The following is a 14,347-nucleotide window of genomic DNA, read 5'->3' as shown; positions in this document are numbered from 1 at the left end:
TTATAAGAGCATTGTTATCATTATATGTATGGCTTGCAAGAACATCGTGCATATCATGACCTGTAAAAGGATGCTTGGTATATGCAGAGGGCTTCCAGACGTTCTTGTTTTGTCCTAGGCGAGATTTCATCCCGTCAGGCCCTGACCAAGCTAGTTTTTGTCCTAGGCGAGATTTCATCTCATGAGGCCATGACCAGGCGAGATTTTGGCCTAGGCGAGATTTCATCCCATGAGGCCCTGACCAAGCAATGTTTTGTCCTAGGCAAGATTTCATCTCATGAGGCCATGACCAAACGAGGTTTTGTCGTAGGCAAGATTTCATCTCGTGGGGCCCTGATTACACGAGGTTTTGTCGTATGCAAAATTTCATCCCGTGAGGCCCTGACCAAGCGAGGTTTTGTCCTAGGTGAGATTTCATCCCATGAGGCCCTGACCAAGCGAGGTTTTGTCCTAGGTGAGATTTCATCCCATGAGGCCCTGACCAAGCAAGGTTTTGTCCTAGGCGAGATTTCATCCCATGAGGCCCTGACCAAGCAAGGTTTTGTCCTAGGCGAGATTTCATCCCATGAGGCCCTGACCAAGCGAGGTTTTGTCCTAGGCGAGATTTCATCCCGTGAGGCCCTGACTAGGCGAGGTTTTGTCCTGGGAGAGATTTCATCTCGTGAGTCCCTGGATTTCTTTTTTATCTGGGAGAGTCCAAGATTTACATCAGCTAACCTCCACCCCCAAACAGGAATTGTTCGAAACTACAAATATCCCAGTTATCCTCCAAAACATAAGTTAATAATACTATTCAAGCAATATTTAATTGAATCTTGCTTCTACTAATCATCGATACTGAACAACTAAGAGTAATCTACTCTCTATCACTCACTTTTGATTAGTATTGACCGTTATTTAATTAAATCTGATATGTAAGAAGCAAGTAAAAAGTGAAATAAAATCTTGAAGTTTTACGTCCCACACTTATGCAGCTAGGCTAAAAAAGACCGTGATGATGGGAAATGAAGGAAATGGTGGAATGAAGAAAGTAGAAGAAAATAGGAGAACCCCGAAAACATCCATGCACATGGTGTTTATCCACCACAAAGCTCACTTGGCGCAAGCTGAGATTGAACCAAGGAACCCATGCACAAGAAGTGAACTCTCTACTACTGAACCATCGCGACCTAAGAAGCAAATGTATAACTATGAATATATTGTACATTTTCATAAAGAATCTCGTTTTCTAGAAATATGGAAAGCGGACAAACACCGTGTTCAAAGGTTTTCTTAGGGTTCTCCTGTTTTCTTCTACTTTATTCATTCCTCCGTTACCATCCATCTCTTCATTACCTCGTAGGACCTTAAACTCAAAAAAAAAAAAAAATAGAAGGTATTGAGCCTTTGAACATCAAGATTAAGAATGCATTTATTGTGATTTGATAGAATATTATTAAAACCACATTTGCACCATTTTGATCGACAACCTTCGGCCATTTTCACGGCAACACCAGAGTAAAGAAGTTATTTAATTTCTGGTAAAAAAAAAAGTGACACGGGGTCTCCACAAGGCTCTTTTGACACGAACGTAACACTATTCAGGAAGTTCTGAAGAGACCGAAACAGATAATAGTCTGACGCAACGGCATAAATAAGGGCCCCGCAGACCCTGCATTGCGGGGGCCCTCAAGCCACCATGGGGCCCCAAATCGTGAAGTAGAACGTAGAGAAGAGGCCCCACTCCACGTAGTCTGCGGGGTGGCCCTCGAGCCCTTACTCATGCCACTGGTCTGACGGTGCCAGGTCCAAGCTATAGTGGAGACATTGAAATCTTCCAGTCAAGTTCTCCCAATTTCTGACAAATCGTTAAAGATGTATGCGGTCTGGCGTTGTCAATGTTGTATTCGACACTTTTCAATCAACCAATTTCGGCTGTTCTTTTTTGTTTACTAGGTGCACTCCCACTAATTGTCAACATTACAGTTCCGAGTCCATCGTTCTGCCCGCTGGCAGGAACTCGTGATGCACAATGCTCTTTTAATATCACTAAGCCCATAGCATAACGTTCCTGGGCATCAGTGTGTGCTTTACCACAGACTGTAGAGCTTCTGCTCGCTTCGACTACGATCTTTTCCCCACATTATTGTCATAGGTTATCCACTACAGTACAAAAATGACTCGAGTTCGTTACATTTTAGTACAGATTCGTTGATAGAAATTCGATCGAGTAACTGTTATTGAGTCAGATTAAGAGACACCGAAATCTCGAGCTTCTTTTTGTGTCCAATTTTCTCCAAAAAAAGATTTAACAGTTTGAAAACGAATGTTTATGTCATTGGAGATGTTTTGACCGTTTACACGTCAGTCTTGCTTGACTTTTGACAGAATAACACCCACTTTGGCTATGATTGGTCACCCATTGCGAGGAGCATTTTGGATGTCGTATTTCCAGAACGAAAAAAATGAATCATCTTGGTTGTTGCTTTTCGTAACGTACCTTGCCCATAAGCAGCACAAGTTTCTTCAGGACTTGCGCAGCATTTGCTTTTTTTTTTTTTTTTTTTTTTAAGGTAAGGGATTAGGTTTGTGAAATTTCTTTAATCATCTATTCTGTTTATTCCATCATATTTGGTTTCATATTAAAACAATCTAACCCCAGCCATTAGAGGGTTATGCCCTCTCGTTGGCGAAGGTTTTCAAAAAAACACGTTGGTGGTGCTAATACATTTACATTAGGTGGTCTAAGTGCAGTGCAAAACAAACAAGAAATTGAAAAAAAGAAAAAAACGTAAAATTAGTCTGGAGAAATGAACAATATGTAATATAGTGCAAGGTATCATATTAATGGTGCAAATATACAAATATATATATAATTAAAGAATAAACGTAATTGGATATATCATATATAAACAAGTATGATAATGATATGAAGTGCATTGATGTCACAATCACATTGGGAACATTAGTTGAGACACATGAAGGTTAGATCTTCTGTCTCGGGGCGACTCGAGACTGATGTAAGACGTAATGATAGCCCAATGTTAGTGATGAGTGAAGAACATGTGCTAAAATGGAAAAATATGAGGTAGATGATCTCTGACGATGTAAATGCCAAATATTGCTCTCTCTGCGGCGTCCAAATTAGTTGTCTGAACATATAGTGTGGTGAGGATGTTGAGCGGTGAGTGCTTATATCGAGATGGAGCATCTGTACGGGCATCAACTCTTAACGTATCAAGATACAGTGGATGAGCATTTGTAACGCGGGATTGAATGTATCTTGTCCGAAGTGTAGCAAGATGTTCGAAAATAGTTGGAAAGTCTATATGTTCGTAGGTCATGTAATTTGGATATGGTAGTCGAATCCGATATGCCAGGCGAATAACATGGCGTTCCATAATTGCTAACTTCTCGTACAGTTGAGGTGAAGCATGACACCAGGCAATGTGACCAAATGTGAGAAGAGGTCGAAGAAAAACTTTGTATGTTTTTAGTAAGACATCCGCACTTAGTCCCCAGGTCGTGCCCGTAAGGCGGCGTAGAAGATTTAATCGACTTGATACTTTTTGCGCCAGTTTCTTAAAGTGAGGTTTCCAGGTGAGTTTGGTATCGAATACCACACCAAGATATGTCGCAGAGGCGGTTGGTCAAAGAAAATGCCCGTCAACCGATACACAAAGATTAGTAGGATTTCGGAGTACTTTAGTTCTACGTTTAGGTGCAAGGAAAACAAGGGCTTGTGTTTTCTCCGAATTTACAGTTAATTTCCACTTCCTGCACCAGATAAGAAAATTGTCGAGTGTCAATTGTAGGCTTCTGCTGATCTGAAGCATAGTTTTCCCAAGTGATAAAAATGCTGTGTCGTCAGCATATTGGAAAATATAGACATTAGGCGGTGGTCTAGGCATATCTGAGGCATATAAGATATATAATAATGGGCTAAGTGCGGAACCCTGAGGTACGCCTGTATGAGGAAAAATAGGTCTAGAGAGGGCACTTCCTATTGAAACATACGCTATTCGATTACTTAGAAAAGAGTAAATGAGACGGATGTAACAAGTGGGTAGTTGGAGTGACTGTAGTTTGCGCAGCAAGCCATAGTGCCATACCTTATCAAATGCTTTTTCTAAACGCAGCATTTGCGTCCTTATTGAAATAAAATTGTAAACTATAGCATAGTTCGTCAGCAAGTTCACTCATGTTCATGGCGCAATACCTTATGTCTGATTATAAGAATTCCTTAACTTTTTTTTTTTTTTTTGCAATATCTACTAGCTTCAACTGTTGGCCCTTAAATAACGTTAGACCTGACCCGCTGCTACTCACATTTCTAAGATTTAGAACACTGATGCCATCTCGTGCGCAAAAGGCTCACTACTTTTTCACTATCTGATATATACGAGGATGATTCAGAAAGTAATCCCTCCAAGGTGATACCTTTATTTGTGTTTGACAGATAGCACCGATACAGGTATTACTGGAAAGCTTGCAATGTCAGCTACAAATGATGGTATCATTTTTCAACATAGTCCCCATTACGGACAACACACCTACACCAACGTGAAACAAGGTTTTTCATGCCGTCGGCTAAGAATTGTGGTAGCTGCTGGTTACATCATTACTGAACTTCTGCTTCCACTCCGCGTCACAACTTTAGCGTTTAGCTCTTAATGTGATCCTTAAGCTTTGAGAAAGAGCCAAAAGTTACAGGGTGCAAGATAAGGACTATAGGTAGGATGAGGCAGAATGTCAACAACACTTTGCTAGCAGATGGGACAACTTTGATTTTTTGCCGGAAGAGAGAACGTTTGGCGGTACTCCGTCGACTGTCGCTTCGTTTCCGGGTCGTAAAGGTATATTCATGAATCGTAGCCGACTATGAATGTTCCTGGGCTCATAACCACCCGCAGTCAGAAATTCAATAACAGCCCGCTGTTTCAACCGAACGTCATCGGATGCCATGGATTGCTCTATTACTCGGGAACGAAAAGAGATAGAAAGTAGAAACAAGTGACACTGTATAGAATAAACATCAGCGCATTAATAGTAAACAGTTCAAATACTTGCAATACTATTGGTTAAGTAGTGGGCTTGGAGGCATTACTTTCTGAATCATTCTCGTACTAAAGGGAAAAAATTTCTATGCGTTTTGATGTAACGTATGGGCCTTGATAAGAAAAGGAATATTAATCGAATCGGCTCATACTGATTCTCTGTAGATATGGTTTCGTAATTGTCACAAATATTGATCCACGCTGTAAAAAATGAGGTGTTGAAATAACACAAAATGGCTACCACTTTAGCGTGTTAGTTGTGTGTTAATTCAGTAGCAAGCACATCGCCTTCCGGGCATATCACATATAACTCTTTACTACCTGGGAGAATTTTTATTGGTATTTATCGTTTAATATAAGCAAGGCTTTGCGAAGTATATTTGGCACTTGTGTCAAGTAACGAATAATGTTCTATGTTTTCTGTAATTGGTCACAATAATATTGTTGTAAACCTATGCATCGTCTGACAATAGTTTTATAGGCAACAGTTCTGTCATCTTCTGTTCATATGTGCTAAGACACAAGAATAACAGATAAAGAAAACAGATGGAACCACTGCTCTCTGTGTAACTGTTATCAGATGATTCAAAGGTTTACAAAAATATTATTGTGACTAATTACAGAAAACAGAATGTGTTTAGTTACTTGCCACAAATGTGAAATATATTTTGCAAATCTTTGCTCGTACCAGCCAATAAAAAACAATACAAATACTCACAGCCAGTAACGACGTATTTTTGATATCCTCTAAGGCGATGTGCTTGGTGTTGAATTGACACACAAGTGGTAGAGTGGTAGTTATTTTGTGTTGTTTCAACACCTCATTTTTGCTGTGCATGAATGAAGAATTTTTAAGTGCACTATGGTAATCACAAATAAATGTGGAAATAATAATTCGAAGAGATAAGTGTTAAATAATGTTAATTTACTAGAGATTTTCTTGTCAATTTATTGCAGGAGCGTTTCTTATTCCATATTTTGTGATGCTGGCGATCGAAGGCATTCCAATCTTCTATCTGGAGTTGGCGATTGGGCAGCGCTTGAGGAAAGGAGCTATTGGAGTATGGAACCAAGTGTCACCATATTTGGGTGGAATTGGCATAAGCAGTGCCGTCGTCTCTTTCAATGTGGCACTCTACTACAACACCATTATTGCCTGGTGCCTCTTCTACTTCGTCCAGGTAAATCATCTTCAAAAACAAAGGCCTCATTCCGTTGTTAAAGTACGTTTGTTTTACCTTGGCACGGTTCCCGCCTAAAGAGTGGATCTCTCTGCAACGCGTTCTTGCCACGTTGCGAGTTACAATACGCTAGGAAACAGCATAATGCCACACCACTCACAACTCACTGTAACACAATTGTTCGTGTGTGCCACCTAAGCACTTCAAATTCCCGCCAAATAGCAATCACATCAGTTGATCGGCTGGCTGACTACTAACGTCACAACTAACACAAAGCCAATAAGACGGCTATTGGATTAAAGCATTCACGTGAGTGCTAGCAGACAGTACTTTACAGGCCAACCAAGTACACTGGCGGGAAGTGTGCCAAGGTAAATCAAACGACTCTAATTGTAGTCAAATTAACCATTTAAACAGTTGATAAATTACTTTTATTTATTGGCCATTTCATTATCTGTGTTCGACGGAAGTGTAATGAGAAAGTAGGGGCAAATAAACTGCCCACAACATTGGTTGAAAATAAATTGTATTCTGGAAGAGTTATGCTCAATAATATGATGGAAAAAAGCAAAAGAAGAAAGAAAAGCGTTGGAGTAAAGACTTTTAAAATATGAATAAATGTACTAGGAATTCTGCTCAAAACAGCACTAAAACTTTCCATCAAGCAATCATATCTGGTTTCTACCAGCACAACATTTCAAGCACTCATTCTTCTCTTTAGGGGTCTTATTTCGTGAAACTTCTTTTTGAATGAAAACATTCGCACAGAGTTCCAACGTTCTATGTCCAATTGTTTCGGAAACCTTGTAAACGTTAACAAAGTCGAGGTCCTTTTTCTCTCAAGAACAGCATTTTGCAAAATTCCTTCTTATCTACAACCTGAGGAACAAGGAAAATACTGTAAGGTCCACGTGTTTCTACACGACGTGCTCGCTGTAAACACACTTCGGCCGACAGCCACTAAGAAAACGTCGTTAACTATCGCCAACGATCGGCAAGTGAAGAAAATTAAAGCAGTCAGCAACATTTATGTATAAAAGGGTGATAACGACACCACAGAAGCACCAATCTTCATCGACTGATCAAACTATTAACTTTCTAAGACGCCTGGTCATTGAGATCTCCTCAACGCCCTCTCTGAGACGCCTGGTCATTGAGAGCTCCTCAACGCCATCTCTAAGACGCCTGGTCATTGAGATCTCCTCAACACCATTTCTAAGACGCCTGGTCATTGAGATCTCCTCAACGCTCTCTCTAAGACGCCTGGTCATTGAGAGCTCCTCAACGCCATCTCTAAGACGCCTGGTCATTGAGAGTTCTCATTTCTCTCTCCAAGATGCCTGGTTGTTGAGAAGCACCTATTCCAACACACCCTAAGACGCATGGTCAGTGAACACCTATAATTCAACAACAAATTACTGTTATTTAGAGAAACTTATTTGTATTATTCATATCTATTGTGTACAAAAGGAAACTAGCCCTAAAAGATAAAAATCTTAAATATTTATTAAAAATTTTAAACTTACATGCCTAATAGTTTCAGAAGTCTGGCAAACTTACAAAACATGTTCAAGTGTTTAAGTTCCCTAGTTCAATTAGGCGTTGCATTCTACATAATCCCGTCTTATCTGCAAGTCTAGGATGTAAGGACCATATTTATGCCAAATCTACGCCTAATAGCTTTGGGTAGACCTGGTGCAGTGATGGCAACCTGAAACGTTATAAAATCTCATCTCGGGAGGCAGAAATTATCATTTTGAACTGGAATTTCCCACGCTCTACTAATAACAAAATTTTCTGAACTTGAACATGGACAATGGAATCAGTGTATATCAGTAATTTTGTTCATACACATATGAGTGAATTATTCAAAAATCCCGATTAATCAAACAGCTTAACTGAAAGAGACAATATTGAAAACGTCGATGAAAATAGGTGCATTTTGCTGTCAGTTTAGTATTTCCATCACGTTTTGTGCCATCATTTTCCCTTGAACGTAATAATACTAGATAAACTTCATTCTTCAGTCACTTCATATGGAACAATTTGGAAGTTGGACGTTTGTCGTTTTAGTTCCTGCCGTTAATTATGTTCTTTCTTTCATCTCTCTCTCTTGTTTCTTTTTTCTTTTAACTCCAGAGTGCAATGAACGTTCATTGGTACTTGGTTTTCGAGATTCAAAGGTCACTGCATAAATCACTTTAACACTAACATTATTTTATAGTAACACAATTTGACAATTAGCGTTAATTTCAAGTTTATTGGAGGCCCATATGTCTACTTTCTGCTCATAAACAATTTTCTTATCGTCAATGAAATATATATATGGAAAATCCCATAAATCCTGCTAATTTTTACAAAAATTCCCTTTATCCCATTTCGAGAAATTATTGTCAAAAAATCCCACAATATGAGATTTTCCCCACGGGTTGGCATCACTGATCTGGTGTTATGTGAATCAGTGAGCGACTTCCTGGGTTTACTCTTTTTACTCGTATACGTGCTCTGCTGTAAAGTGAAAAAGAAATAAAATATTAAATTATCAGCTTAGTCCTCTAATCAACATGAAAATAATTCCTGTTAGCAGGCGCCAACGCCAAATATCGAATATTAAGAGTTAACTTCCCAAAGGTTTGAAATCTCAAAATTTTATTGAAGCTCTGACCTTTATTTTTGTGGCTCAAGCTTGATTTAGTGGTTTTAGAGTGAGGCATCCTACAAAAACAGTATGTGTCTACAATGTAGGCTAACTTGCAGGAAAGTACTGTACGTAGATCCTGTGTTTGAAAACTAAATCAGATTTCTTACTTTTGGCTTTAGACCTGTAATATTTATTGTCATTTGTTCTTCCATTAATATGATTCCTATTTAGTAAGTATCGCGTAAGTAAAGAAGGTTATAACAATCCTGGCTGGATAAACCTCATAAAGGTTAAGATCCAGAAGCAAGCTTTGTTCCTTCGGCTACCAATCTTATGGTTCTTAAGTTGCAGAATAGCAATTGAAAGTATCATCATAAACTAAGTATGCAATAGTTGCAAATTTGGAGCGAAGCGCCCGACTTTTATTAATTATTCATAGATTTTTTTTAGTGCATCAATTGTTTTCGTGAACGAACACGACATGCAAATGTTTCAATTTGGTAATCACCGAAAAGGATAATGGTTTTGTAAAATAGTGTTCGATGGATACAACGAAAAGGACTTCACTCTATTTCTAATGCTGAAAATTATATTTTTCATTGTTTATAATGAGAATTAGCACACCAAATGCTTTTTCAAGGTTAAGTCTATGAGCATTCTCTTTTTCGGTGATTATTCCTCAACGGTATGTCCGATCGAGACGTGTTACCCCTTAAGACACCCAGCGCGCGCTCTCAAATCACCATGTTAAGAGCCTGCCTTACTAAAAATAATACAAAATTTACAAGTTTCTTTTGCTTGTTTATTCATAAGTGAAAGGATATAATGATATGCAGCTTACCACAATCATAGATAATGTTGTTCTACAACAGAAAATATGAACCTGAAGAATTTGCAGAGTTGCCATCCATAGAAATTACAGTGTTGCCAGAATAACAATTTCCCTAAAATCTAAGTTAAGGCAGCGACTAGAAAAACGATCTCAACTGCACTTGGTTACGTATTGTGTTGTTTTCGTTTGCTGTTAACTACTTTTTAAATAGCATTATTATTTAGTTTTAATAACTGTATGTTAAAATTGTTTAGTTTATTACAAACTAAATATTACTATTATTTAAAAAGTAGTTCACAGGAGTCGTTTTATTTCACCTTTGCCCCATGATAATACCACGTGACATTACGTCATACTTGGATGGTGCAACTTCGATGTAAATCTAACCTCACCCGCTTTCTTGTGACCAACTTAAAAACAGTTGGCTAGGGTTACACGTGCAAAAAATATATGCAATCCAGAGGTAAATGTTGTTTCTTAGTCTACGAATCTTGAGGTTTCTTAAATCGCAGAATAGCAATTTAAAGTATCAATATAAGTTATGATTAATTCAGAAATATTTAGTTGTAAAATTTACGTTTCACAATTATAAATGAATTATGTTTCTCAATATTTAACTCATATTGTATCATTTTTGTTTCAGAGCTTCCAGTCCGAATTGCCCTGGGCCACGTGTCCGAAAACTTATTACGAAAATGGCTCCTATGCGCCAGTTCATGAGTGTGTGGTAAGTAAAAAAACAATTATAATAAGAATAATACAAAAGACCCTTTATAATGATGTAAAAATACCTGGATATTTATTTCAACGAATAAATATCCGAATATTTATCCAAAACATGGGTATTTCAATGGGTATATAGGTTTCAGTTAGTGCTGTTAAAGTTATTCGAATAAGTTTTCTTCTGTTACTCAAATATCCTAATATTCCTTTTTCAATATTTGAACAATAGTTCGAATATCGTAATATTTCTTTTTCAATATTTGAACAATTGTTCGTATATCCTAATTTTCCTTTTCAATATTCGTACAATTGTTCGAATATCCTAATAATCCTTTTTCAATATTTGAACAATTGTTCGAATATCGTAATATTCCTTTTTCAATATTTGAACAATTGTTCGTATATTCTAATTTCCCTTTTCAATATTTGAACAATTGTTCGAATATCGTAATATTTCTTTTTCAATATTTGAACAATTGTTCGTATATCCTAATTTTCCTTTTCAATATTCGTACAATTGTTCGAATATCCTAATAGTCCTTTTTCAATATTTGAACAATTGTTCGAATATCGTAATATTCCTTTTTCAATATTTGAACAATTGTTCGTATATTCTAATTTCCCTTTTCAATATTTGAACAATTGTTCCAATATCCTAATAATCCTTTTTCAATATTTGAACAATTGTTCCAATATTCTAATAATCCTTTTTCAATATTTGAACAATTGTTCGTATATTCTAATTTCCCTTTTCAATATTTGAACAATTGTTCGTATATTCTAATTTCCCTTTTCAATATTTGAACAACTGTTCGAATATCCTAATAATCCTTTTTCAATATTTGAACAATTGTTCGAATATCGTAATATTCCTTTTTCAATATTTGAACAATTGTTCGTATATTCTAATTTCCCTTTTCAATATTTGAACAATTATTCGAACATCCTAATATTTCTTTTTCAATATTTGAACAATTGTTCGTATATTCTAATTTTCCTTTTCAATATTCGTACAATTGTTCGAATATCCTAATAATCCTTTTTCAATATTTGAACAATTGTTCGAATATCGTAATATTCCTTTTTCCATATTTGAACAATTGTTCGTATATTCTAATTTCCCTTTTCAATATTTGAACAATTGTTCCAATATCCTAATAATCCTTTTTCAATATTTGAACAATTGTTCGTATATTCTAATTTCCCTTTTCAATATTTGAACAATTGTTCGTATATTCTAATTTCCCTTTTCAATATTTGAACAATTGTTCGTATATTCTAATTTCCCTTTTCAATATTTGAACAATTGTTCGTATATTCTAATTTCCCTTTTCAATATTTGAACAATTGTTCGAATATCCTAATATTCCTTTTTCAATATTTGAACAATAGTTCGAATATCGTAATATTTCTTTTTCAATATTTGAACAATTGTTCGTATATCCTAATTTTCCTTTTCAATATTCGTACAATTGTTCGAATATCCTAATATTCCTTTTTCAATATTTGAACAATAGTTCGAATATCGTAATATTTGTTTTTCAATATTTGAACAATTGTTCGTATATTCTAATTTCCCTTTTCAATATTTGAACAATTCTTCCAATATCCTAATAATCCTTTTTCAATATTTGAACAATTGTTCGAATATCGTAATATTCCTTTTTCAATATTTGAACAATTGTTCGTATATTCTAATTTCCCTTTTCAATATTTCAAAATTATTCGAACATCCTAATATTCGTTTTCAGTATTTGAACAATTGTTCGAATATTCTAAAATTCCTTTTCAAAATTTGAACAATTATTCGAATATTTAAATAACGAATATTTGAGTAATCCATGATTCGAAAATTTGAACTATGAAGTATTTGAATTTTAAGAGCATTAGTTTAATTATCAGTATTTGGATATCCTCCTTGCTTACGAGGGATCATCGAGAAAGTTACAAAGCATAAAACTTTTCTGTTATTCACTGTAACTTATCGAAAATTTATTTGTAGTTTAATAGCATGTCTGTCTTGGTGCAAGTTTGAAAACGTCGGGTGATCAACATGAAGCAGACATTAAAAATGATGACTTGTCTGGAAAATTGGTCAAGAGTAAAGTGAGATCAATAGCGCGGTTCCTGTGGGCCAGAGATACTACACTTGTTGACATTCAAAGGTAGATTGTAGAGGTGTATGGAAGGGGGCTAAATTTCGAAGCAATATGTAGGGAAGTGTTCTTGTGCCTTTAAAGAAAGACGGATCAATATCGTTTAATGACAATGCTAGACACAGCATTAGACCTAGTACTTCAACCACTGACGTTACGCTTAGAACGACTAGAGTTTCCCTTCTATAGTCCTGACCTAGCCTCAGTGAATTTCACCTTTTCAGTGTTCTCAAAAAAAAAAAAACAGTAGCTGGCCACCATTATCTGATATGTGATTATGTCAAAACCGCTGCCTCACGGTGGCTACGAGAACTTGACGCGGGCTTCTCTGCAAATGGTACAAAAAAAACTTTATCTGCTGTTGTGATTAGCGGTTGAACAAAAGATGTGATTACATCGAGAACTATTGTTAAGTAAAGTACGGGACAAGAATAAACGACCATAAACGCCATTAGTTTTAATGGCATTTTTGATCGTTTATACTTGTCCCGCACTTTACTCTCTATCATCAGGTGCGTTGATCTTCCAGGTATATCTCACACCTAAGCCATAATTGGCTATGTAATCTTTTTTCGATTATCCCTCGTATTTGCATTACCTCTTTTCAAGCTATCTATATTCATCATCTTATTATTTTCCACTAACTCTACATTCCCTCTAGTACCTCTAGCGGAAAAGTCCCCATGAATTCTCGAGTAAGTGTACTCCTGACGGTGCCCAAATAATATAGCTAGTCGCTAGGAATCCAGTTGGGAACCAAACAAGTCTTCGGGTTGTTTACTCTACATACGTATATACAGGGTGTCCGACATAAATTTGACACTTTTGCGTAAAAGATGAAAACAGAAAATATCATCTTCAAAACAAATTGTAATGAATTCGTGGAAATCGTCAGTAGAAGGAGAACAAGAAAAAGCTAATTCGCTATTTAAAAAAACACTTTGCGGTCACAACTGCCTCAAGGCGGCTCCTGAATCTGGAGTATGCAGCCTTCACGATGTTCCTAGGGAGAGTTGCAAATGCCGCCTGAATCCTGTCGATGAGCTGGGTCTTTGTGTGGCAGGCAGTGCGGTTGATGTCTTGCTCCACCACGCTCTACACGTAATAATTCATGTTGGGACTGGTTAATCCGTACAAATTGCCTTTTCAGTCAAGAGTTGGCCTTTACGCGTCTTGTAGAAGTAATAACGAAAGTTCCATTTCAAAGCCGGCTTCATCGTTGACGGAGTGACACATATTTCCGCCGCTAGGACTCGGATCCCCTTTCCTGGATTCTCCAGCATATTCTCTTGCAATTGGTGCATGAATTCCTGTGTGCGGCGGCAATCGAATCGTCTTCTGTGAGCTTTTATAGCAGCCACGACTTCGTAGTCATTGTTGCATTTCTGTATTTCACTTCGTATTGCTTTTACAGTGTTCAGGGAGCGCAGAGGAACTGTCTTGATTGCAGAATTTTGTTGGCCGGCACGAATCATCATGATGCAGGTAACTCTTTTCCAATGTTTTGGTGGCTTCCACTCGTCCATAGCAGTTCTGTTTGACTTCACAGCTGTATCTAAAACCAAAGAGAGGTAGCATGTGAGGACGCTGGCAATGCCTTCTGATAACCTAAATCTACATGCAATAAAACCAACTGCCAAATTTACCCCGAACACCCAGTTCGTATACAGTTTGATCAACTGCCAAATTTACCCCGAACACCCAGTATGTATACAGTTTGATCAACTGCCAAATTTACCCCGAACACCCAGTACGTATACAGTTTGATCAACTGTCAA

The 14,347-nt window shown here is 37.0% G+C and overlaps 1 protein-coding gene across 1 annotated transcript in view; it reads left to right on the top strand.

Annotated features, from left to right (window-relative positions):
* Positions 1-14,347, top strand: part of LOC145675264 (sodium-dependent neutral amino acid transporter B(0)AT2-like) — a 244,740-nt gene that overhangs the window by 151,267 nt on the left and 79,126 nt on the right. Inside the window, exons 4-7 of the mRNA XM_081745647.1 lie at positions 5,994-6,217; positions 10,334-10,417; positions 12,424-12,578; positions 13,984-14,054. Of these exons, the coding sequence (XP_081601773.1) occupies positions 5,994-6,217; positions 10,334-10,417; positions 12,424-12,578; positions 13,984-14,054 (534 nt within the window). The remainder of the gene's footprint in view (positions 1-5,993; positions 6,218-10,333; positions 10,418-12,423; positions 12,579-13,983; positions 14,055-14,347) is intronic.

The sequence above is a fragment of the Thermobia domestica genome, chromosome 18 (genome assembly GCF_964235325.1).
Source record: "Thermobia domestica chromosome 18, izTheDome1.hap1.1, whole genome shotgun sequence".
In the NCBI taxonomy this organism is placed as follows: domain Eukaryota; kingdom Metazoa; phylum Arthropoda; class Insecta; order Zygentoma; family Lepismatidae; genus Thermobia; species Thermobia domestica.
Note: the sequence above shows the minus strand (reverse complement) of the source record. Positions and strands in the feature narration are given on the sequence as shown.